We start from the raw sequence: 26,988 nt of genomic DNA, 5'->3' as shown, positions 1-26,988 counted from the left end.
GAGCTCTAACACTGACAGGCAAGGAGAGACACAACCACACACAGTTCCACTATCAGTAATGTCCTTGACCCTCACCTCAACCTCAAAACCAGAATCAGAAAGAGAACCATGTTTTTAGAGTGGAAAAAAACCCAACTTATGCTTTCTCTATTAAACCAACGAGAGAAAAAAGAAGCACTTTCAGCTTAGATGGGGAAAAAGACCCCACCAACTCACAGCCCCTCTCCCCTCATCACCCAAGTAGCTGCAAGCCTCCACCAACAAGGCCAACATCAGTCTCCAGTCTTTGGGAAAGTGTTTTTCTGTTTTGTGTTGTTTGTTTTTTAAGGCAAATGGCACAACAAGAACTGATTTATCAACACCAGCAAATATTCATTTTTGTTTAGACTCATTCTACCTGAAGAAGGAAGCTGCTACTTACGGTGTTGATTTATAGGAAGACTCTGGATATGACCTCCTGTCATTCACTTTACCGTTGGAGGAGTAAGCCATGGGGCTGTCCACTCTTTCCACATAGTCAGAAGGGGGAGGAGGCATGTCTTGTGTGCCAGCAGAAATATTTTTAACCTACAGAAACAGACCCAAGAGATACAATTATCATTGAGCCTGTAATTTAAAGGGGAAAGAAATGGAAGAAAAATATCAGATATAAAATTACCTAATACTTATTGGGCTCATTAAATACTATTAACCTGTAATGACTACCTTGTTAGGGTAAACAATCAAATCAGTATTGTTACCAACACACAAATGATGCCAATTCGTTAGCTTAACAAGTCCAGAATGAATTACAAAAAAGGAAAAAAAAAATCACAATGACCTGACTCTTATCCTGATGTGATTAGGCAGAATCATTATCCATGGTAATTGTTCCACCCCACATTAGAAAGATTAATCTTATCGTTTTAAGTTTATTTATTTATTTTTGTGAGACAGAGAGCATGCTCATGCACAAAGTAGGGAAGGGGCAGAAAGACAGAATCCCAAGCAGGTTCCACACTGTGAGTGTGGAACCTGATGCACAGGGCTCGAACCCTTGAACTAGGAGATAAGGACCTGACTGAAATCAAGAGTGCTATGCTTAACTGACTGAGACACCCAGATGCCCCTAATCTCATTTTTTCTAGGCTAGGTCTGGATTAGGCAAGAATTTTCATTTCTAGCAAGTTTTAAGGTAATGTTTATGCTGTAGTCTGGGCACCACACTTGGAAAACCACTAATATTGGACAAAAGACACTGGATCTTCTTCTTCTTTTTTTTTTTTTTTTATTAACGTTTGTTTATTTTTGAGACAGAGAGAGACAGAGCATGAACGGGGGAGGGGCAGAGAGAGAGGGAGACAGAATCTGAAACGGGCTCCAGGCTCTGAGCTGTCAGCACAGAGCCCCACGCGGGGCGCGAACTCACAGGCTGCAAGATCATGACCTGAGCCGAAGTCGGATGCTTAACCGACTGAGCCAGCCAGGCTCCCCAAAAGACACTGGATCTCTTAACCCATCCACACTAAATATGTAATGTTAAAACCACAGAAGAAATTAAGAAGCTTAAACTGATGATTTCTGCTATAGTTCTTTTTTTGTTTTGTTTTTTTAATCTTTATTTTTGAGAGAGAGAGAGAGAGAGAGAGAGACAAACACACACACGTACACACATACACACACAGAATCCAAAGCAGGCTCCAGGCTTTGAGCTGTCAGAACAGAGCCCAATGCAGGGCTCAAACTCACAAACTAAGAGATCATGACCACAGGCAAAGTCGGATGCTTAATGAACTGAGCCACCCAGGTGCACCAGGTGCTACAGTTCTTTAATAAGAGATTTATTTTCCTTTAACATACATTCTCAATGCCTCTATTCTTAATAGCCTACACAGTAGAGTCCACGATCACTGCCTTCCTTCTCTACTTTACTACCTATTCCATTCTGACGTGTAAGTGAATTTGTCCTAGAAGGTAACACACATTGAGATTATGCACTGTTAACGTGAAAGATTTCCCAAAGGATCTGTCGGAGAAAAATTTAAATATCAGTAAGCATTGCCAATTAGATTCACAACATTTTTTACAAAGTTTACTTATTTATTATTTTTTCAGTAATCTCTATATCCAGCATGGGGCTTGAACTCATAACCCTGAGATCAAGAGTCACATGCCCGTCTGACTGAGCCAGCTAGAAGCCCCTAAATTCCCAATATTGACTGTTGGAGTTCAGGTGGTAGATCCAACACTTTCTATTTCATTTCCAATCTTTAAGTTGTTATATATTACTCTGCAAATAATTACTGAGAAACCCAGGTAAGTCACTTAGTTGTTACAAAGTAATAGAAATAAGGTGTGGGAAAAATTAAAAGTAACTCCACAAAAATTAGTAATGTGAAAAAGAGCAACTTTTCAAAACTAAGGAGGAAATTACTGGTTTAGCTTGGTAACGAAAACAATGACATGAGATTAACTTGAGCTCACTCTAGATCTGCCAACGACAAGTTCTAGAAAGTCTGTCTCTTTTCTTCAAGAAATAGGGAAACTACCACTTTTATTCAACATAGTACTGGAAGTCATAGCGGCAGCAGACAAGAAAAAGAAGTAAAAGGCATTCACATTGGTAAGAAGTAAACTTTCACTATTCGAAGGTGACATGATTGTACATATAGAAAACCCTAAAGACTCCACCAAAATACTACTAGAATAAATGAATCCAGTAAAGTTGCAAGATACAAAATCATTATAGAGAAATCTGTGGCGTTTCTTTTTCTTTTTTTAAACACTCCTTTTTAAAAAAAAAAAGTTTATTTTGAGAGAGAGACAGAGCAAGCAAGTGAGCAGGAGGGGTGGAGACAGAGGGAGAGAGAGAAAATCCCAAGCAGGCTCCACACTGTCAGTGCAGAACTCGATGTGGGGCTTGAACTCACAAACCATGTGATCATGACCTGAGCTGAAACCAAGAGTCAGACGCTTAACAAACTGAGCTACCCAGCCACCCATGTTGCATTTCTATGCACTAATAATGAAGTAGCAGAAAGAGAAATTAAGAAAACATTCCCATTTACAATTGCACCAACAGGTATAAAAAATACCTAAGGAATAAATTTAACCCAAGAGGTGAAAGACCTGTACTCCAAAAACCATAAAAAAAATTGATGAAAGAACTTGAAGATGACACAAACAAATGGAAAGATGTTACATGCTCATGGATCAGAAGAACCAATATTGTTAAAATGTCCATACTACTCAAAGCAATCTATAGATGTAATGCAATCCCTATCAAAATATCAACAGCGTTGTTCACAGAACTAGAATAATACCAAAATTTGTATGGAAACACAAAGACTCCCAATAGTCAAAACAGTTTTGAGAAAGAAGAAAGCTGGAGGTGTCACAATTCCAGATTACAAAATATACTAAAAAGCTGAAGTAATCAAAATCATACGGTACTGGCACCAAAACAGACACATAGATCAGTCGAACAGAACAGAGAGTCCAGAAACAAACCCAAACTTATATGGTCAATTAATCTACGACAAAGGAGGCCAAAATATGCAATGGGGAAAACACAGTCTCTTCAACAAATGCCACTGGGAAAAATGGACAGCTACGTGCCAAAGAATGAAACTGGGCCACTTTCTTACAACATACACTAAAATAAACTCAAATGGCCTAAAGACCCGATTGTGAGACCATAAAACTCCCAGAAGAAAACATAGGCAGTCATCTCTTAGGCATCAGCCACGAAAACATTTTTCTAGATATATTTCCTGAGGTAAGACAAACAAAAGCAAAAATAAACTACTGGGACGACACCAAAATAGAAAGCTTTTGGACAACAAAGGAAACAATTAACAAAACAAAAAGGCAACCCACTGAATTGGGAGATTTTTGCAAATGATATATCTAATAAGGGATTAATATCCAAAATATATAAAGAACTTACACAACTAAACATCAAGTAAAACCAAATAATCTGATTAAAAAATGGGTCGAGGACCTGTTAAGCATTTTTCCCAAAAAGACAAACAGATGGCCAACAGACACATGAAAAGAGGTTCAACATCACAAATCATCAGGGAGATGCAAATCAAAACCAAAATGAGGTATCTCCTTACACCTGTCAGAATGGCTAAAATAAAAAAGAAGTAATAAAAAGACAAAACACCAAAAAATAATAACAAAAAGATAAGAAATTGGCGAGGATGTGGAGAAATAGGAACCCTTGTGCACTACAGGAGAGAATACAAACCGATGTATCCTCTTTGAAAAACAGTATGGAGGTACCTCAAAGAATTAAAAACAGAAAGGCCATATGATCCAGGAAGTCCACTAGTGGCTATTTGCTCAACAAAAATAAAAACACTAATTTGAAAAGATACATGCACCTCTACATTTACTGCAGCATTATTTACAATAGCCAAGACACGGAAGCAACCAAAATCTCCACTGACAGATGAACAGGTAAAGAAGATGTGACATACATGCACAATGGAATAATATTACTCTGCCATAAAAAAGAACGAGACCTGGCCATTTGCAACGACATGAATGGACTTGATATTACACTACGTGAAATAAGTCAGATAAAGAAAAATACCTTATCATTTCACTCATATATGGAATTTAAGAAACAAAACAGAGAAAAAAGAAAAACAGGCTCTTAAATACAGAGAACAAACTTCCGGTTGCTAGACGGGAGGTGGTTGGGGGGATAAGTACATTCAAGAGGAATAAGGGGTACAAACTTCCAGTTACAAAATAAGTCACAAAGATGAAAAATACAGCATAGAGGGTATAGTTAATAAGACTGGAAAAATCTTGCTTGGTGACAAATGGTGATTTCACATCATGAGGAGCATGGAGTCAAGTGCAAAATTGTTGAATCATTATGTTGTACAATGTAACACTGTATGTTAATTATACTTTAAGAAAAAAAGAAACTCGGGGTGGGGGGAGAAACTACCTACTTCATAACATTCTTTTGACAATCAAATCGGATGACAAGGTCTCATATTTGGCACAGTACCTTGATGAGCATTGTAAAAACTCACAAGATGCTGGATTCTGAAATTAAAGCTACTGGATCTAAACAAAGAATTTCTGTAAGTATTTGAAGGTGACAGCAGACTTTTAATGGGATTATTTTGCTATTATAAATCCTTGCAATTAGGTTCAGCATCAAGACAGTGTATTTCCCTGAAACACACACACTTTATGCTTTGTTTTCCATTATGCATAGCATCAAAACATGACCTCCTCCTTTCCTACCAAGGAAAGGTATGTGTTATTGCACCACTTTAAGTATATGAGGTATTCTTTTTTTAAAGTTTATTTATTTTTGAGAGAGACAGACAGTGTGAGTGGAGAGGGATAGAGAGAGAGGGGGAGAGAGAATCCTAAGCAAGCTCTATGCTGTCAGCGCAGAGCCTGATGCAGAGCTCGAACTCACGAAACGATGACATCATGACCTGAGCAGAAACCAAGATGCGGATGCTTAACCGAATGAGACCCCCAGGCGCCCCAGAACACAAGGTATTCTTGATTGTTTAAAGAAAAGAATGGAATGATTTTCTTCTGAAAGTGGAGTCTGTCTGCAACTGGGAAACCAGTGGGTAGGTTGCAAGGGAGTGTGCTTAGATGTCACCACAGCAGGGACAGGGACAGGTGGGAACCACTCTTGGCTCCCACTGAATTCCCTAGGACTTGACACCATCAGCCAAGCTTCACAGGCACATGCGTTGCCAAGTCAAAGGTCTATTCTTATTCTGGACACTTCATCAGAATTTAAAACGACCTCCTTTTCTTAAAAACCCATTTAATCCTTTTCCAGGTTTTCCCCCTTTACAACCTGAACGGAGACTGCAAAGCTCTACTGACTCTGGCAAAGCTGAAACCAAAACTTTATTAAAAAAAAAAGATGCCTGGGTGTCCTTGTAAACTTCTTACAGCCTGGAATGGAATGTCCTTCCCCTTTCTTTGCCAGCTAATCCTTAATTGAGCTTCAAGTCTTGGCTCACTACTCCCTGGAGGCTTTGCACACATGTCTCTGCTGGGAGAGGCACCCACCTGTCCGCCTAGCTCCCTGAACACCTGTGCACACAAGCCTCCCACCAGAGCACTCGTGCACTGCGGAACAACTGCCCCCACACAGTATGATGGCTTGCTCCCATGGTCTCTAACTCCAGGGGGCAGTGCGCTTTCTCAAAGCCACCGCTGCCTGCCTGCTTACAATGTGCCAAACAATGAACTGACAGATGGTTTAGTAGGCTCGGCCTTACAGGTTAAGTACTATTTTTCCCTTTTTAGAAATGAGGAAACTATGCCAACTTTCCCAAGGACCTACACCGAGTAAATGGTCATGTGGGACTTAAATACACCACTCACGTGAAAGCCTCTGTGACAATCCACCATCGCAACCTGGGCAGCCTCCTACCTTCCCCTTGGGGTTTCCAGAGCCCAGCACAGTACCTGGCACAAATCAGGAGCCCAGAGTTGTTGCCTAAAGGTTACCTTATTTATTACTGCTGTACTTCTACACTGTGTATATTCGAACGTCTTATCAAATGGAGCTGCTCTGAGCTGACCTTTATCTCTTAGAGTCAGCAGAACTGGACTAGCCTGACCAACTTCACCCTCCAGCACAGGGCTCCCATTTCTTAAACCTTTTTTTACACACATGCACAAAAAATTCCGAGGCAGCGCACTTGTTTTGCCAGAACACATATTCAAGTTAGAACAATGGAGGGAAGATTAATTATTAATATGGCCGCTGCAAGAAGGGCATGCAAATTTATGATGCATTGCAGATTAAAAAAAAAAAAAAAATCCCCAGCCAGGCCCAAAGAGGAATAAGCAGTAGTCTTTGTCTTTAAAAAGGAGCCTAAGAATCTAGAGGCCGAGGTGAAATGTATTTGTAAAAACAAGGAGTAAGGTATTTGTTTCCTGTTTATACTTCATTTTTCCCAAAGAAGCAAAAATACTGCGTTCCTCATATAACCGATGACAAGTGAGTATAAACCTGCTGCTTTCAAAGGACAGAAAGGGGGGAAGCCCCAGTAGGGCCTGACCAGGTGATAGTGATTTACACAAGGAGTCTTCAGCCTGTGTTCCTGGGGTGAGCAAATGGATTTCTGAGCTTCACTGTATTGTGGACAGGTTGCCCAGCCCACCCACAAAACCTGATGATGTGGCTTGTTTTTTTTTTTTTTTTTTATTTTAACATTTATTTATTTTTGAGACAGAGAGAGAGACAGAGCATGAACGGGGGAGGGTCAGAGAGAGGGAGACACAGAATCGGAAACAGGCTCCAGGCTCTGAGCTGTCAGCACAGAGCCCGACGCGGAGCTCGAACTCACGGACCGCGAGATCATGACCTGAGCCAAAGTCGGCCGCTTAATCGACTGAGCCACCCAGGCGCCCCTGTTTTTTTTTTAATGTTTTATTTATTTTTAAGGGGGTGGGGGGAGAAGGGCAGAGAGAGGGACAGAAGATCTGAAGCAGGCTCTGCACTGACAGCAGCGAGTCCGACGTGGGGCTTGAACTCACAAATGGTGAGATCACGACCCAGGCCAAAGATGCTCAATGGACTGAGCCACCCAGGCGCCCCTAGCTAAAGTTCTTTAAAACAAGCAAACAAAACCAATCATTCTAATGACTGTAATAAATTTTTAAAGCTTTAGAACCAGAGAAAAATGAGGCTTAATGCTATAGAGCCAACGGTGAACAATTTTCCTCCAATAACTTAAGAAAAGCTGTCTCCTTCTCTCTCTGCTCTTCCTCCACTCATGCTGTCTCTGTCTCTCAAAAATAAAATAAAACATTTTTAAAAAAGTAAAAAAAAAAAAAGAAAAGAAAAGGGGCGCCTGGGTGGCTCAGTCGGTTGGGTGTCCGACTTCAGCTCAGGTCATGATCTCATAGCTCGTGAGCTCGCGTCCTGCGTCGGGCTCTGTGCCGACAGCTCGGAGCCTGGAGCCTGCTTCGGATTCTGTGTCTCCCTCTTTCTCTGCTCTTCCCCCACTCATGCTGTCTCTCTGTTTCTCAAAAATAAAACATTTTTAACAAATTAAAAAAAAACAAAGGAAAAGCTCTAAGAAATTAGGGTCAAAAGAAAGCGGAGTGAAACATTAAGGAAGTAAAATTTGTCTTTTAATTACTGACGGGAAAGAAAAGTTTGAGAGTCCATCAAGGCTGGAGATGCGGCTCGGAAGCCCAGTGGACTCTCGGGCCAGGCAGGAGGGCTGATCCAGCAGACTCCCACCCCGGGGCCCTCCGGTGGGGAGGAGACCTAAGTGAAGGGGGAGGGACACTGCAGGCAGCAGAAACCCACCCAGCGGGGACCAGTTGGCTTCCCTTAACTGGGTTCTACTTGACGAGGTGCTGGCAGTGGCACCCCACCCCACCCCAGACTTTCAAAAAGAGAAAAACAACTGGGGTGGCTCAGTCGGTGAAGCGTCTGACTTCGGCTCGGGTCACGATCTCACGGTTCCTGAGTTCGAGCCCCGCACTGGGCTCTCTGCCATCAGCCCAGACCCCCCTTCTGATCCTCTGTCCCCTTCTCTCGCTGCCCCTCCCCCACTCATTCTCTCTCTCAAAAATAAACATTAAAAAAAAGGGGAAACAAGACACCAGAAAGAAACACAGACACGCTAAGAGGCTGAGGAGAAAAAGCACACCTAACCAACCAAAAGAATGACTCAGACTCACTATTGAGACTAACTTCAAAAAAGCACAAGTACTCACAGAGACCATGTCTACAGAATACAGTGAATTAATTTAGCGTGATACACAGGGCAGATTCACTGAGATTCATATTACAATCAAGAAATAACTAAAGTGCTTGTGAAATGTCAAAATGAAATACACTGAAATCAAATAATTTCAAAAGATCTTCACAAGAGATCATTATAATGAGGACAAATTTTTATTCCAAATTTAATTATCAGAAGAGTTCTGATCACACACTTGTGAAAAAAAAAAATCTTGGTAACAAATGACATCTAACACTCCTTGGAGAGTTCATGAAAACATCCTAAATCCCCATGGGGTGTCAAGAGGCACACAAAGAGCGAGGCTCCAGAACAGCTGAGCTCCAAACACCTGTCCTCCTCACCGTGACTTCCTCACCTCACAAAGCCATCTCCACCCTCATTTGTGCCTACACGGACTCCTGAGCAGCCTCCTGACCCCGAATCCTTGAAGTCAAAGATGGCATAAAAAGGTCAAAAAACTTTTAGGTCACTCTGAAAGAAAACTTTCTAGGGGCAGCTGGGTGGCTCAGTCGTTCGAGCACCCGACTTCAGCTCAGGTCATGATCTCGATGTTCATGGTTTCGAGGCCCAGGTCGGGCTCTGTGCTGACAGCTCAGAGCCTGGAGCCTGCTTCAGATTCTATCTCCCTCCCTCTCTGCCCCTCCCCCATTCACACTCTGTGTCTCTCAAAAATAAATAAAACATTAAAAACAATTTTATTTATTTATTTTAATGTTTATTTATATTTGGGGTTGGGGGAGAGAAAGAGGGCACACAAGCTGCGGAGGGGCAGAGAGAGACGGAGATAGAATCTGAAGCAGGCTCCAGGCTCTGGGCTGTCAGCACAGAGCGTGACATGGGGCTCGAACCCACGAGCTGTGAGATCATGACCTGAGCCGAAGTTAGACTCTTGACTGACTGAGCCACCCAGGTGCCCCCAAAATAATATTTTTTTAAAGAATGAAAACCTTCTTCTCTCAAAACTAAGTTTAGGGAAACACTTCTCTCCATGCAAATTAATGTCCTTTGGAATTAGTACAACCAAAAAGGCACAATGACAGCCATCCCCCACTTTTCTCTTCATCCTGTCTTCATTCCTTGATCACATAACACAAGAAAATATCAGGCTAGACCTGCATCCAGCTGGTGGTAGCAATGTGACAAAAGTCACCTACCTCTAAGAACAAAAGGGAAAGCTCTGCATTTAAGTATCGATCATGTGCCTACAAAACCTGACATTGTTTATTACTCACCACCGCCTGGTGAGATAGGGTTATCTCCATTTTCAGATGAGGAAATTGAGCCTCTAAGGTTAAATTAATTTGCTCACGGTCACATGGTAGAGACAGGATTGGAACCCTCGTCCGCCTGACTCCAAAACCAGCTCTTTCTGGCATAACATACTCATGTTCTCGAGGTACTGACTATTCCCTGTAACAAAAGAAACCATTCTTCTCAATGCCTTAACTCCTCACCACACCCTAATGGGATATGATGTGAATCCATTATGAAGTTTTACTTACCAATTAGACTAACACTGTTAGAGCAGCTTTCGACACAAAATTACTATGGATTAAACTGACTTGAAAATTAAAAAGAATACATGCTGGGGCACCTGGGTGGCTCAGTCGGTTAAGCATCCAACTCCTGGTTTCAGCTCAGGTCATGATCTCACAGTTCATGGGTTCGAGCCCCACATGGGGCCCTGTGCTAACAGTGTGGAGGCTACTTGGGATTGTTTCTCTCTCTCCCTCTCTCTCTGTCCCCCCTCCCCCTGCTTGCTCTGTCTCTCTCAAAAAAAAAAAAAAAAAAAAAAAAAACACAAGAAACACAAAATACAACCTAAAATGAATACGTGCTTTATCACCAGGTGCCTTTGTTTAGAACAGAGCGTAGGAACACCACCCTCAAAAAGGGAAACAGAAAGGCTTTTCCTGCTTGGTAATTAAAAGTGGAGAAACACATCAGACATCAGAGAGAAGAGCACTGTAATCTCAAAGTACCATCGCCAGTCTTTACAACCTGAGGTCCCCCTTCCCTTGCACTACAAGTTCTCAGAACAGTAAGTGGTCCAACTCGTTTTTCCTGTTTGCTGTTATTTTATACTCACAGATGCTCCCTCCACAGGAACCTCAAAATTGCCTCGGGAAAGTACCCTCAAAGGTTTTTCCACTCTTGGTTGCCTGAAGGGTGATGCTCCCAGATGTACAAATCCCACAAACGAAAGAGATCACGGATGGACGAGGCTTGAGCACAGTCTGATTAACGTATGTTAATCACACGGCACTGAGGATTTAGCAAGCACAAGGTCCCCTACCCAAATGCACGCTGCCCACAGGGAAATATTAACATATACCAGCCAAGATGAATTCTGCAGCTCCCTCAGAGTCAAGGAGTTGTTCGAGCTTCGGCAGGGGGTGCAGTGGAGAAACTTTACACTCAGTCTGTGATCTCCTTCTAGGCCCTCTTGTTCTAGTAACAGAAATCTTGGCGCAGACTGTATTTTAATAGGCACGTTGCTTGTGCTGGCACACGGCAACAGGTGTGCCACAAGGCACAGAACACCTTGGTCCTCAGAGCCTGTGGTCAGTCCACGTCTGGGGATCCAAATCCCCTTTCAGTTTACTCTATTGCTCTGTACGACAATACCATTTTCTAAGTATGCCATGGGTTGGAAAAGGCCTCACCTTAACTCAACAGCTCTCTGGGCTTGCAGTGTTCCAGCTGCAGCTTTGGTCCTCAAAGTGTGGTCCCCAGACCAGTAACATCAACTTGGCCCGAGAACTTGTTAGAATCACCAATTCTCATGCCCCAGTCCTGAAAATGAGAAACCATGGCGGGTGGGGTCCAACAGGCTGTTTTCACCAGCCCTGCAGGTGATGCTGATGCTTGCTAAGAACAGCTGAGGGAGGACACAACTTTCCTCCAGCCATGGACAATACCTACTGCTAACTGAGCATTAACAGCAGGGCTGGAAACCTAGGAATCTCTGCTTTCAGACAGCCACAGACACACCCACTGGCGAGAGCACACACTCTACCACCTACCTCGCCATTCATTACAACTCTCTAAACCGGCTCTCCAGGATGCCTTGGCCCATCCGCCAACCCGTTTCCATTGACGGTGGTGCTGGGACAGACAGGGCTTTCTGTACTCCATGCTGTTGAGTGCTAGGTCAGTAGACGGATAGGCCACTTCCACTTTTGTTCCATTTTGTCCCCTGTAAGGCCACAGGTAACAGCACCATCCTTCCCACAGTGAGAACCTAATGTCCTGATAGTCGGCAGCCCATAGGACTACTGGTACATTAAAGAATGCTGGCACTGGTTGAAAATTAAAAAGGCGTTCAAGTTTCTTTAGATGTCTCATGCTGATTACCACCACCGGCTAGTCCCAGCCACCTGCCCCACACCCACCTGCCTCCCCACTCGGTGTGCAGGGGCATAACAAGCAGAGCCCACCTGCGACCTTTAGGAAAGTCGTTGTTATTTTATTTGTGGCAAGCTTACAAATAAGGAAAGGATTAAGTTAAAGTGAACCAACATTAAAAGTATTTATATTTTGGGTACTCTTACCCAAGCTTCCTTATTCCAGCTCTCAGTACAAACACTGACAATGTCACTCCAGCTAAAATTTACTGTGTTAATAAACTATGTGCTGGTCCTGACCTAAGCCCTTTAATCATGACCACATCAGCTTGTCTGCAGATGAAACCTTTATTTTCATTTACATATGAAGAACCTATTAAATGAACAGATAAAACCACCTCAGGGCAAAGTGATTTCCTTCATCAGAGTCCAAGGAAACCAAAAGCCACCCAATGCTGACCATAAAGGACAGGGGCCAAGATGTACATCAGGATCCTGCCCCCTTTCTCTACACCCAGCCAGATCATCCTCTCTATCCTGACAGGTGAAATGCTGAAAACAATACTACATCAATGTTGCATCACCATGTCAAAAACCTTAAAAATTTCTAGAAATAAAACTACCCAGATAACAAAGTTATTAGCCTTCAGACTTAAGTATTTCCAACTTAAAAACAGGATCTTGTTTAACAGACTTCATTTACTACTTGATAACAATGGAGAAATGAGTCAATGGCATGTTCTCTCCAAACTTACTCTATTCTTGCTGCTGAAACAGATCAAGTGATGTGACAAGAAAAAGGGTGCAAATTAGGAGCCGTGCAGGAAATACTAGCTGAGAATGGCTAAGCTGGTTTGTAGCAGATAAGCACCTTACACATACACACCTCATTTTAATCTGTCAGTTTGACTATCTAAGTGGTATCTTCCCCAGTTCTGCTGGCAAAGAAAACTAAAGCTCAGAGGTTTTCAGAGGAAAAACAACAGACCCCAAAACACAAGTTATAAGGCAAATACAATCCTTGTCCTGCTGATTATGATGTCAGGTTTGAGTCAAACTGCTGGAGCCCTCTGCAAACCTCAGTCTCTCCTTTTGCAAGAAGAGCACCCACACCGTCAGGATTGCACTTAGGATAATAATCATGTATAAAGTGGCTAGCCTATAATGGTTACTTAGGAAATGCTGGTTCCTTTCTTTCTTTTGCTGTGATTTTTTTTTTTTTATAGCTTTGTTGCCAAAATTAAAATGTGAAGCTCAAACCCGAGTCAGTTGATGTACTACACCGGCGAGAGCCCTGAGAAAGTCGTCTAAACAACAGCAGCCTATTCCTGACCCACTAAGTCACCACCCTGGCTGCCATCTAATTAGCGTGTCCGCCTGGCAGACCCACAGCTGCCTGCAGGTTAAGGTCACTGAGGCAGACTGGAGGACCTCATCCTAAGGTCCCAGACCTCCCTCAAATTGTTTCACTTTACCAAAGCCAAATCAAAAGTCATTCCCAGGAGCGCCTGAAACTGAGGTTCTTAACTTTGTTACTATTGCACCGGAATGCTGTAGGTATCAATGAAAACTAACCTCAAGTGCACACCTCTTACAATCAACGCTTTAATAATTACCACTGGCGTATGCTTTCCCAAGGCCAGGCCCCGTTTATGAGTATTTACTTAAAAAAAAAAAAAGAGTCTGTATGTCTTGGTATTTATATTTATGACCTTCAGAAAGTGTAGGTGGGGGAAGAGAGATCTGAGCACAAAGATCAACAGGAAATACTCAGGCTAATGAATATTAGTCCTTCCCGTGGCTCTGGCACCATGGCTGAACAGTGCGCCCCCATGACACTGTCCCCTGCCCTGTGGTAAGAATCCCAGCTCAAGCAGGGGCCCAAAGGGATCTGAGCAGCACGACACCCTCCTGGGAGGAGCCGACAGAGCACAGAGGGGCACTGGAGTGAAGCAGGCACATTCAAAGCTGCTCAGGAAGTCATCCTAAGCTCTCTGAATGTGAACCTGGCTACATGTCCAGATGTTATCAAAAATAAGAGGGCAGTTACAATTAATTCATGTAGTACGTATTGTTTCCAGAGCCCTGTTTCTCTAGAAACCATCTCCCTATGCCACACAGTAACTGTGGGAAATGCCATCTGCCATATTATGTGATGAGGGCCCTCCCTGGAACACAGCAGGCTGGTGTGCAGATGGTGACCCGACCCAGGCCTCATCAGGGCCCTTCCCCGGCCCGGTCTTAGATGAAGCATTAATATGAAAAACTCCAGAGGAAACATGCTGGATCACAGAATTTTTAAAGTTAAAATACAACTCAATCTTCACTTAGGATATTGGTAAACGTTAGACTGGTAATGTCCAGGGCAGGGCAAAGATGCTGAGAAAGGAGCACTCTCACATCACATACTGTCAGGAGAACTAAACAGCCTTTCACAATGAGGCAATTTTGCAGCACCTAACAAAATACAAAACTTGTACACTCGACGAACACTTGGAGAAATCTATCTTATACGAGCAAGGGCACATGAAGACACGTTTAAGAACGTTCACTGCACCGTTATCTCCAAGAGCAAACAACCGGAAGCAATCAAAATGTCCATCAACAGGGGGGATGAATCATGGTATCCTCATACCGTGTAATACCCTACAGCTGCTAAAAGCAATGAGGTACATGGGTTCTGTACCGACAGACTTAGTTATTTTAAGGATTTTACAAAGTTAATTCACTGTAACAAACCCATGAGGTGGATGCAATTACCATCCCCATTTTAGACATGGGAAAGCTCAAGCACAGACACGGAAGACCCTGCCTGGCCTCACAAACTCAACTGGCAGGGCTGGACTGGGACCCAGGCAATTTGGCTCCACACTTCACACCCACTCTACTATACTGTACTGGTTTTGTGTCTGTGACCATACACGTACACATGGAGGGAGTCTAAGACGAGGACTTGGGGGAGGAGAAGCATCCACACTACAACAGTAAGAAGTCCCTAATCTCAAAAAAATTACATTGGAGGGAACAAAGGAGTGTCTTAGAATGTATGACATCAGTAACAATAAAAACAGGATATAAATCTGTCTGTTAAATGTCACTGCCCCAATGGGAAACAGAGGGAGAGGGGTGGGAACTCCCCCCCCCCTTTTTTTTTTAAATTAAGTAGGCTTGGGCCACCTGGGTGACTCAGTTAGTTAAGCATCTGACTTTGGCTCAGGTCATGATCTCATAGTTCATGAGATGGGGTCCCGTGTCAGGCTCTGTACTGACAGCCAGGAGCCTGGATCCTGCTTCGGATTCTGTGTGTGTCTCTCTCTCCCAATCTCAAAAACAAAAAAAACATTTAAAAATTTTTAAATTAGTTAATTAATTAATTAGGCTCTATGCCCCAGATGGGGTTTGAACTCACTACCCTGAGATCAAGAGCCGTATGCTCTACCAATTGAGCCAACCAGGTGCCCTTTCTTCCTTTTTCCTGTATTGCTTGTGTTTTGTTACAATAAATATGTACTCTTTTCACATTACGAACTTCTTGCAAACCACCACAAACAAAAGTCATTATTTTAAAACGTCAAAAATTGAAAAAAATAACAGCAGGGATTGGCTAAATAACCTGTACCATGGAATGTTACTAGAAAAGGTGTGTGGACAGAATTTCATACATCACTGATGTTGTATAAAGTGGTAAACTACTCTAAAAGGCAACTTCAGTATTCAATTTCTCAATATTTATCAAAATTATAGACACATATATCCTCTGACTCAGTAATATTACTGAGTATTAGTTAGTAGGATACTCTGGGAAATCTATCCTAGAGAAGTAACTACACATGTACACAAGGTAAACAAAGATTTTAAATTGTATCATTGTTTGTAATACTAAATAGCAAATGTAACCACCAATGACTTTGGTGACATAAAATCATGGTACATCCATACCAGGATGAGGGTCCTTAAAAACTGGGAAGAGGGGCACCTGGGCGGCTCAGTCGGTTAAGCGTCCGACTTCAGCTCAGGTCACGATCTCGCGGTTGGTGAGTTCAAGCCCCGCATCGGGCTCTGGGCTGACAGCTCAGAGCCTGGAGCCTGTTTCGGATTCTGTGTTTCCCTCTCTCTCTGACCCTCCTCCGTTCATGCTCTGTCTCTCTCTGTCTCAAAAATAAATAAAAATGTTAAAAAAAAAAAAAACTGGGAAGAAAGTTCATCAGGATACACTGTAAAGCAAAAAGGGCAAGGTACGAGCAGAATGGTGTGATCACTACACTAACTTTTGAGTAAATAAGCAGGGAGTCTATCTTTCTTTGGTTTTATTTTTGCAAAATAAAACCATGAAACGCATGATAAAAAACTAAGAGGAGTACCTAGAAGAGTGGGAAGGGGGGGGTGGAGATACCTAAAAAAAGAGAAAATGGGCACACAAGGATGGCAAGGAGACATTTCCTCAAAAACCTGTTTTTAAATTTTTATTTATTATTTTTTAAGTTATTACTTTAATTCTAGTTAGTTAACATATAGTATTCTATTAGTTTCAGGTGTACAATATAGTGATCCAACACTTCCATACACACCTGGTGCTCATCACAAGTGCCCTCCTTAATCCCCATCACTTACTTAACACATCCCCCTACCACCCTCCCCTCTGGTAACCTTCAGTTTGTTCTCTATGGTTAAGAGTCTGTTTCTTGCCTTGCCTCTCTACTTTCCCTTTGCTCATGTTTTATTTCTTAAATTCCAAATGAAACCATATGGCACTTGTCTTTCTCTGGCTGAATAACTTCACTTAGCATTATACTCTCTAGCTCCACCCATGTCATTGCAAATGGCAAGATTCCATTCTTTTTTAGAGTTGAACAACATTCCATTGTATATATATATATATATATACCACATTGTCCTTATTCATTCATCAATAGACACTTGGGCTGCTTCCGTATTTTGGCTATTGGAAATAACGCTGCTATTAACATAGGGGTGCATGTATCCCTTTAGAATGAGTGTTTTCCTATCCTTTAGGTAGGCAAACACCCAGGAGTGCAATTGCTAGATCCTAGGGTAGTTCTGTTTTTAACTTTTTGAGGAACTTCCATACTGTTTTCCTCAGTGGCTGCACCAGTTTGCATTCCCACCAACAGTGCACAAGGGTTCCTTTTTCTCCACATCCTCACCATCACCCGTTGTTTGTGTTGTTGATTTTAGCCATTCTGACGGGTGTGAGGTGATGGCTCATGGTAGTTTTGATTTCTTCTTCCCTGATGATGAGTGATGCTGAGCATCCTTTCAGGGGTCTGTTAGCCATCTGTATGTCTTCTTTGGAGAAATGTCTCTTGACGTCTTCTGCCCATTTTTAAATTGGATTATTTGTTTTTTGGATGTTGAGTCTTAGAAGTTCTTTATATATTTTGGATACTAACCCTTTATTGGATATGTCATTTGAATATATCTTACCCCATTTCATAGGTTGCCTTTTAGTTTTGTTAAATGTTTCTTTTCCTGTGCAGAAGAATTTTATTTTGATGTAGTCCCAATAACTTATTTTTGCTTTTGGCTCCCTTGCCTCAGGAGATATATCTAGAAAAATGTTCCTATGGCCGATGTCAGAGACATTGATTCCTGAGCTCTCTTCCTGGATTTTTATGGTTTCAGGTCTCACATTTAGGTCTTTAATCCATTTCAAGTTTATTTGTGTGTATGATGTAAGAAAGTGGACCAGTTTCATTCTTTTGCACATAGCTGTCCAGTTTTCCCAACACCATTTGTTGAAGAGACTATCTTTTTCATATTGCATATTCTTTCCTCCTTTGTTGAAGATAAATTGACCATATAATCACGGTTTATTTCTGGGCTGTCTATACTGTTCTGTTGATCTTTGTGTCTATTTTTGTGCCAGTACCATGCTGATTACTACAGTTTTGTAATACAATGTGAAGTCTGGAATTGTGAGTTGTATACAGTCTTCTCTTTTTCAAGATTGCCTTGGCTATTTGGGGTCTTCTGTGGTTCCATACACATTTTAGGATTGTTTGTTGTAATTCTGTGAAAAATGCTGGTGTTATTTTGATAGGGATTGCATTAAATGTGTAGACTGCATTGGGCAGTATAGACATTTTAACAATATTAATTCTTCCAATCCATGAGCATGGAATGTCTTTCCCTTTCTTTGTGTCATCTTCAATTTTTATCATCAGTGATGTCTTTCACCTCTTTGGGAAAACCTTTTTTTTTCACTGTAATTCTGACCAAGGGATCTTTTTAAAGGGGATACTTAGGAAAGTTTCTATTTTGCCAAAAAATACAAAAATTAAAACAGTATCATACTGATAGATGCAACAATATAAATGCATCTCGGGCGCCTGGGCAGCTCAGTCAGTTAAGTGTCCGACTTCAGCTCAAGTCATGATCTCATGGTCCATGAGTTTGAGCCCCACATCAGGCTCTGTGCTGACAGCTCAGAGCCTGGAGCCTGCTTTGGATTCTGTGTCTCCCTCTCTCTCTGCCCCTCTCCCCACTCACACTCTGTCTCTCTCTCTCTCTCTCAAAAATAAACATTAAAAAAATTTTTTAAATGAATCTCACAGACAATATGTTCAGTGAGCACAAAAGTACACAGTACATAATTTCATTTATATGAAATTTAAGAACGGCAAAACCAATTGATGTGACAGAAATGACAGAGGTCACCACCCTCTAGAGGATACTGAGAAGAGGCATGAGGAAACCACAGACACCGGAATGAACTATGTCTTTATCTCTTTGATCACGACCATGATCTCATGATCATAAGCCACGCAATTAGTGTACCTGCTGTACTTTTACTCTGTGTAAGATATATGTTGTACTTCAATAAAATTAAGAGTATCAAAAATGGTTTTGAGGAATATTTAATGATGCCATAAAAAGCCTACAATATAATGTTAAATCAAAAAATAGGATTTTAGGGTGCTTGGGTGACTCGGTCAGTTAAGCATCTGACTGGCTCAGGTCATGATCTCGAGGTTCATGAGCTCAAGCTCCTCATGAGGCTCTGCTGTCAGCGCAGAGCATACTTTGGATCCTCTGTCCTCTTCTCTCCCGCTCCTCTGCTTCTGCTCTCTCTCAAAAATAAATTAATGCTTTAGGGGCGCCTGGGTGCCTCAGTCAGTTAAATGTCCGACTGTGGCTCAGGGCATGAACTCACGGATAAGCCCCATGTCAGGCCCTGTGCTGACAGCTCAGCTGAGCAGCCTACAGCCTGCTTCGGATTCTGTGCCCCTTCCGTGCTTGTGCTCTCTCTCTCTCTCTCTCAAATAAATAAATATTTTAAAAAATAAATAAAATAAAAAAATAAACATTAAAAAAATATAAGATTTTACATAGTGTACCTGGATGGCTCAGTCAATTAAGCATCCGACCCCTGAGTTAGGCTCAGGTCATGACCTCACAGTTTGTGGGTTTGAGCCCTGTGTTGGGCTCTGCTCTGATAGTGAGGAACCTGCTTGGGATTCTCTCTCCCTCTCCTGCTCGTGCTTAGGCTCTATCTCAAAATAACTAAACTTTAAAAAAAATTCTATTAAAAAAATAGGATTTTACACTGATGGGGAACATAGTCCTACTTCTTCGGATTCAGATTAAGAAGGTGCAGGAGAGGCTGGGGTATGACAGAAAATACATGAGAACTGTAACTAAGGGTGGAAGAATTTTCTTTATAGCTCACTGTATTTCAAAATCTCTAGTTACCAATCAGAAAAAATAAATTTTAAAAATACACACACACACACACACACATATACACACTTTAATTCAGAAAAAGTACCAACTACATCTGGAATTTGAGGACATAACAGAAAAAAATAAACACGTGCAAATTTAATTAAAAGAACCTTCAAATATTTAATCTACAACGTTGGTACAAACTGAAGTGACTGACTGACTACAAAGGACCAGGTTAACACCCAAAACAATGTGCAAACATGGCCTGCTTATTTTACAAAGTACAAGATATCCAGAAGGGGAAGGGAAAAAAAACAACTCGAAAATTCCCTAGGAAGGCAGAGAAACCATTGTACTGGAGATTCAGAGACAGGAAATTAGCGAGTTGCACATTTTCCCCCACACATAATACTTAAGAGCTGAAACCTGCTCACAACTCTTAAGGCTCAACTTTTGAGGCATCTTTGCTCAAAGGTTCCGATACTACAGATTTTAAAATCCAGGAAAGGCAGTAAGATCTAATAAAATAATGAACATCTAAACCTACCCTAACATATAGGGAAGGAGTAAACTAATATTCAGTAGCTAATTAATTGTTCCTCTGGTAAGTTTTTCTTCCCCTCTCCCCCACCAAAAAGAAACAAAACAAAACAAAAAACATTAGTAGCTATATGGGGAGTATCTGGCCTTAGTTCTCTACAACGAGAATTCAAATTTTAATCCTTAGTACAAATAATCAATGCTGGAGTTTTTTACCATTATTTTAAGCAGAGATTATTTTTATATTAAAAATATGTAGATTGGGGCGCCTGGGTGGCTCAGTCGGTTAAGCGGCCGACTTCAGCCAGGTCACGATCTCGCGGTCCGGGAGTTCGAGCCCTGCGTCGGGCTCTGGGCTGATGGCTCAGAGCCTGGAGCCTGTTTCCGATTCTGTGTCTCCCTCTCTCTCTGCCCCTCCCCCGTTCATGCTCTGTCTCTCTCTGTCCCAAAAATAAATAAACGTTGAAAAAAAAAAAATACGTAGACCCTTGGGGCACCTGGGTGGCTCAGTCGGGTGAGCGTCCGAATTCGGCTCAGGTCATGATCTCACAGTTTATAAATTCGAGCCCACACCGGGCTCTGTGCTGACAGCTCGGAAGCTGGAGTCTGCTTCAGATTCTGTCTCTCCCTATCTCTCTGCCCCTCTCCCACTCATGCTCTGTCTCTCTCAAAAATAAATAAACATTAAAAAAAATTTTTTTTAATAAAAAATAAATACATATACCCCAAATAATGCTTTTTTAAAAGTAAAGTGCTGGGGCACCTGGCTGGCACAGTCAGTGGACCATTCGACTTTTGATCTCCAGATGGTGGTTCGAGCCCCACAATGGGTGTAGAGATTACCTAAAAATACAATCTTGGGTCACCTGGGTAGCTCAGTGAGTTAAGCACCCAACTCTTGATTTGGGCTCAGGTCATGATCTCATGAATGGTGAGTTCAAGCCCTGAATCAGGCTCCAGGTGGCCTCCACATGGAGCCTGCTTGGGATTCTCTCTCTCCCTCTCCCACTTGCCCACAGGTGCTCTCTCTCTCTCTCTCTCAAAATAAAATAAATAAACTTCTTAAAACATTTCTTAAAATATTTCTTTATTTAAAAAAATAAAAAATAAAATCTTTATAAAAATAAAAAATTAAAAATTAGATTAAAAATTTTTAATAAAAATCTAAAAAATAAAGTGCTTTCTGCTTCACCATCATTATCACCTCCATAAACTGTTAAGGCTATCTCTTGCCCAATTATCTAAAGCACCCAGAACTGATTAAAACCTCCTGACAGTAAGATCAGATGAGAAGCCAAAGTTCACTGGAACTCTACTATTACCAGCACTGGTCTCTCTTAAGTCAGTTTTTTTTTTTTTGTTAGGCTCTCGAAACCTTAAATAAACAAATCCAACAGCCAGTGAAAACTGACACGCCCAGAAACTCCCAGAAACTCCCGGCGAAACATTTACTTCACAGTTCACAATAGACAGTCCTATTCCATCTACAGGTGGCCTTGCCTGGAGCTAAAGGTCGAAAGAAAACAGTCCTTAACACCTTCACACTTTTTGGGGGTGGGAGGGAAGGAGGAGGAAAAAGAGAACAAGCAGGCTTCAAGGAGAGTTCAGGAACACAGGAACCCTACCACACCTGCTGATTTTCAAAAGAGTTTCGTTGTGGCTCCTTAACTAACCAGAAGAAAATCTCATCTACGTTTCTTCAAATCAGACACACAGAACGCCAGAGCTAAAGAGGCCTTCGAGATGAGCCATGTCTTTATCCCTCCCCTGACCAGCAGAACCCAACCTGAGCCCTCTTTACTCCACTCCCCTGGTCCAGAACACATCTACCCTGGAACCCGTGTCCAGGATTCACACCTCCCCTTCACAGCAAAACTTCAATCTGCTCCAGGAAACCTATGATGGGGGTTTCTGAGGATGCTCCCAACTGCATTCTAACAGGACTTCTGAGAAATAAAGTCTCACTGCAGACATCTCTAAAGACAGGTCAGGTATCAGGAACACCTATTTCTGAGATATTAACACATACTCGTACGAATAACAGTACAGTATACACAAAAAGGGAATCGCTCCAGTCTCTCTCTGCTTCACGGAAGTATCTCTTAGGTAAGTATCCATGCAGAATCAGTCACTGTAATTTGCTAGGCTGTTATCCATGGAAGAAGTTTAAACATATGCCACTTGCTACGACTCCAAAACACCACTGCCAATCCTGAGCCAAGAGACAGCAAGCATCCTGCCCAAGTGTTTCCCTCCAAAATGACAAGAAGGAAAATAGAAGGGGAGGGGAGAGGTGTTTTGTTTTGCAAAAGCCAAGTCCTTTCTGCACAATTCTTTAGAAGCCATTTGGTTTCAGGGCCTAGGTACACTTCTTTAAAATGGAAATCTGATTTTCACCTTGTAGTGAAACAATTTCCAGTTATCATACCACCTTCTCAGAGGTCTGAGCAAAACATGAGAGCACAACTTTTGCAACATATACAGACAATAATTCTAAGAACAGAGTTTCACAAAGCACTCAAAGTCAAATTTAGAGACAGAAACCTGGGGGGTTAATAAAATACCAGACATATGCTCTTTTTTTTTTTTTTTTTTTAACAACACTTACCCATTCTTCGACATTGGGGGGTTGCTCATCATAAATATGTTCCTTGTCCCACAAAATATTCGACTTGTCATACCGGTCCATCTTACTTCGAGTTTTCACAGCAAAGAAAATTATTAAAGCAAAAGCCACAATAACCATGAATCCCAGGACAATGGCAATTGCCTAAAAAGAGATTAAAGATATTGACACAGTTAGATTTCAATTGTTTACTTTATCCTAATGCACTATCCAAAAATACCTAAGGCCCTGCATTTATACATCTGTGGTGTGATATAAAAGTGATACAAATAGTTACATTTTAGAAATATAAAATGTAGCCCATGTCAGTTGGGCAGAGGCTAGCAATACATATGTGACTTGATTCAATACTCAGAACAGGCTTAAAGTTAGGTACTCTCATCACCCCATTTTAAATGATAGAAATCTAGTTCCAAATCTTGAGCACTAAGTGGCCTTTTTACCAACAGACGAAAATGGCCAGTAAATTAACTCAATCACTGGTATACTTCTAAAGGGCTTTAAATTTTTTTTTAATGTTTATTTATTTTGAGAAAGAGACAGAGTGTGAGCAGGAGAGGGACAGAGAGAGAGGGAGACACAGAATCCGAAGCAGACTCCAGGCTCTGAGCTGTCGACACAGAGCCCGACATGGGCCTCGAACTCAGGAGCTGTGAGATCATGACCTGAGCCGAAGTCGGCGGCTTAACCGACGGAGTCACCCAGGCACCCCTCTCAGAAGTAGCTTCAAATACCCAATCATGTTTATAATCTTGTTCATAACACATGCTCGGCAAATCTTTTTATACTGAATGTAACTTCCAGTCTATAGAGGATCTACCTTACCATAAATTATGCAGACATGATCTAACCAAGCTATAAATTAGAGAAAATGATTCATTTAGTCTGGCAGGTGGTTTCTGTTGGGAGTCTTCTGTGCACTTACAAGAAAGGGCCCTGTGACAAGGAATCCCTCCCCGTGACAGTTCTCCCAGTGTCTGATAAGCATGTTGAGTGGTCCACTGGCCTGCAGATGCTTGAAATTAGGCAGGTACCTGGACCCTGGCCTGGATTCTGCTAATGGGTAACAAGTGGGTCTCTTTGCAGCCATCTAACAGTGATATCCTTTTTCAGTGAATACAAGTTTGGGGCATTCAGAGGACTAAGAGAGACGGGGGGTGTGGTAAAATAGGAATATCAGCCCTCAGCTCTATTTACCAGACATACATTCGCAAGTCAACAAACATTCCGAAAACCTACATTTGGGGTGAAAACATTTCAGTCTTCAAAATAATGATAGTTACTGGAGATGATCTAACCCCAAAAGAGTGACTCATTCAGGTAAAAGAATGAGAATTACTGAGTCAGTGTAAGGAGGGGGAAAACAAAACAAAACAAGAAGATAAGGGAAAAAAAAGGTAAATCCATCAGGAAAAAAAGATTAGCAGCTTCACACCCATCAGCATGGACAGAATCAAGCAGACAAAACACAATGTTGGTGATGATGCGCAGAAATTGCAATCATCGTACGTTTCTAGTAAATGTAAAACAGTGCAACCTGCTGGGAAAACAGTTCCTCAAGAGATTAAACACAGAGACACTGTCCATGAGTGGCTCAGTCAGTTAAGTGTCTGACTCTCGATTTCAACTCAGATCATGTTCGTTGAGATATAGCCCTGTGTTGGGCTTTGAGATGACAGTGTGGAGCCTGCATGCGATTCTCTCTCTCTTTCTAAATAAATAAATATTAAAAAAAAAAAAAAAGAAGAAAAAAAAGGCCCAGAGACAACATAAGACCTAGCAATTCTATCCCTAGGTACATACTCAAGAGAAACTAAAACATGAGTTCACATAAGAACTTGTACACAAATGTTCAGAGCATTATTCCAAACAATCAATGTGAAAACATCCCAAATATCCATCAACTGATGCATGGATAAACAATGATACAGGCATACAATCGACTATTACTCGGCAACAAAAAGGAATTGACACAACATGCTATATAACATGGATGAACCTTGAGAATTTTACATTGATGTGAACTGGAAGGAGCCAATCACGGGGACACCCAGCTGGCTCGTTCAGGGGAGTATATGACTCTTGATCCCAGGGTCTTGAGTTCAAGCCCCACATTGGGTGTAGAGATTAAATAAAACTTTAAAAAAAGAAAGAAGGTTGGGTGCCTGGGTGGTTCATTTGGTTAAGCCTCCCACTTTGGCTCAGATAATGATCACGGGGTCTGTGAGTTCAAGCCCCACATCAGGGTCTCTGCTATCAGGGGAGAGCTCGCCTCAGATGGGGATGGACACACAACTCTGAATATACTAAAAATTACTGAACCAAACTTTAAATGGATGAACTATATGGTATTAAAAATATAATAATGACACCAGACCCTCTCCAGATTCTGACTTCAAAGGAAGTGAAGCCTTGTCATAAATACCTTTTAAAAGGTCCCAAAGTGATTCTACTAAGCCTCCCAAAAGCCTCTACCCAAAGCAGGGCAGGGAGGAAACCACCCATACCTCTTGGGGATCTACCACACAGTAGTGATACAAATACTGATCCACGTAGAGTCCACTAGCTGCAGGCGTGTAAAACTGGTTGCAGATGGCATATATCTGCGAACTGTATAGCGACCCAGAAGCCTGGGCAGTTGGATTGACTCCCATTATGTAGACAATTGTGGCAATAAACATCATGATGCCCAGGATAGCACTCAGTATTATCACGGTCAAGTAGTATCTTCTCGTTCTAGAGATTTCAGATCTGATAACGCTGGTAACAAATATCACCAATGCAGCAATGAAACAGAAGGCCACCATGGCCAGGAGGAAGCCCTTTGCGGCTCTTGGATCTGTGTAGCCTCCGTAGCCATAGCCGTAGCCATAACCATAGCCGTAGCCGGTTCCGTAGGTACCAAAGCCACTTCCGTAAGGGTAGCCTATACCACCTCCTATTAAGCCAGTTCCATAGCCTCTATCCCAGGCAAGCGTGGAGGCGACACAGGCAAATATGGCAATGCACATCACGATAACAAGCATTGACAGAATCCGAATCACTCCTGGAGGAGAGGTCCATTTGTAGAAGTGAAGAATTTCATCTTCCGGGTAAAAAGAATAGGCCGGCTGAGACAGCATTGGTCGAACGTGCATGTCTCCACCATACATATCATTGCTTGGTGCATAATGATTGGGTTTGCTGAAATACACATGAAAACAGTTTCAAGTTAGTATCGTTTGGAGGTAAGTAGAAAGAACATATCGTGTACTCGGAATAATTTAAACTATCCATTGGCAAATAAAACTATTATTAGTACCACCCCACTACAAGCAACAACACTTTATGCCTCCCCCCACCCCCTGCCGCAAATTCAAATGCCAACACCTTAAACTCCAATGTGATGCTATTAGGAGGTGGCCTAATTAGGTAATGAGATGGAGCCCTCATGAATGGAAACAGTGCCTTTACAAAAGAGACTCCTTCTATCTTGCGAGGGGATACAACCAAAAGCTGGCAGTCTGCAACCCAGAAGACGGACTTCACTAGAACCTGACCACAATGGCACCTGATCTTGGACTTTCAGCCTCCAGAACTGTGAGAGATAAATTATGTTGTTTTTAAGTCACCCAGTCTGCACTGTTGTTTATAAGTCACGAAGTCGGTTAAGCGGCCAACTTCAGCTCAGGTCATGATCTCGCGGTGAGTGTGAGCCCCGCATCGGGTTCTGTGCTGACAGCTCAGAGCCTGGAGCCTGCTTCGGATTCTGTGGCTCCCTCTCTCTCTGCCCCTCCCTCACTCATGCTCTCTCTCTCTCTCTCTCTCTCTCTCTCAAAAATAAACATTAAAAAAAATTTTTTAATAGAGAAAATAAGTCACCCAGTCTGTAATACTTTGTTACAGCAGTCTGAAGCTACTGAAACACCCAGTGAACAATAAAAGTTTCTGTGCATCAGAATCCCCTGGAGGGCTTGTTAAAACAAAGACTGTTGGTCCCCAACCCCAAGGTGCTGATTCTGCAGGAAGGACAAGCTGCTGCTCGTGCAGCCAGTCT

General features: G+C 42.0%; 1 protein-coding gene across 2 annotated transcripts in view; it reads right to left on the bottom strand.

Moving 5' to 3' along the window:
* Positions 1-26,988, bottom strand: part of OCLN (occludin) — a 56,342-nt gene that overhangs the window by 14,575 nt on the left and 14,779 nt on the right. For both annotated transcript variants that reach the window (XM_043586464.1, XM_043586383.1), the window contains exons 3-5: positions 25,460-26,135; positions 22,935-23,096; positions 422-567 (exon numbers count right to left, since the gene is read on the bottom strand). In XM_043586464.1, the coding sequence (XP_043442399.1) occupies positions 422-567; positions 22,935-23,096; positions 25,460-26,135 (984 nt within the window). The remainder of the gene's footprint in view (positions 1-421; positions 568-22,934; positions 23,097-25,459; positions 26,136-26,988) is intronic.

The sequence above is a fragment of the Prionailurus bengalensis genome, chromosome A1 (assembly GCF_016509475.1).
Source record: "Prionailurus bengalensis isolate Pbe53 chromosome A1, Fcat_Pben_1.1_paternal_pri, whole genome shotgun sequence".
Taxonomy (NCBI): Eukaryota; Metazoa; Chordata; class Mammalia; order Carnivora; family Felidae; genus Prionailurus; species Prionailurus bengalensis.
The sequence above is the reverse complement of the archived record's forward strand: the minus strand, read 5'-3'. Positions and strand labels throughout refer to the sequence as shown.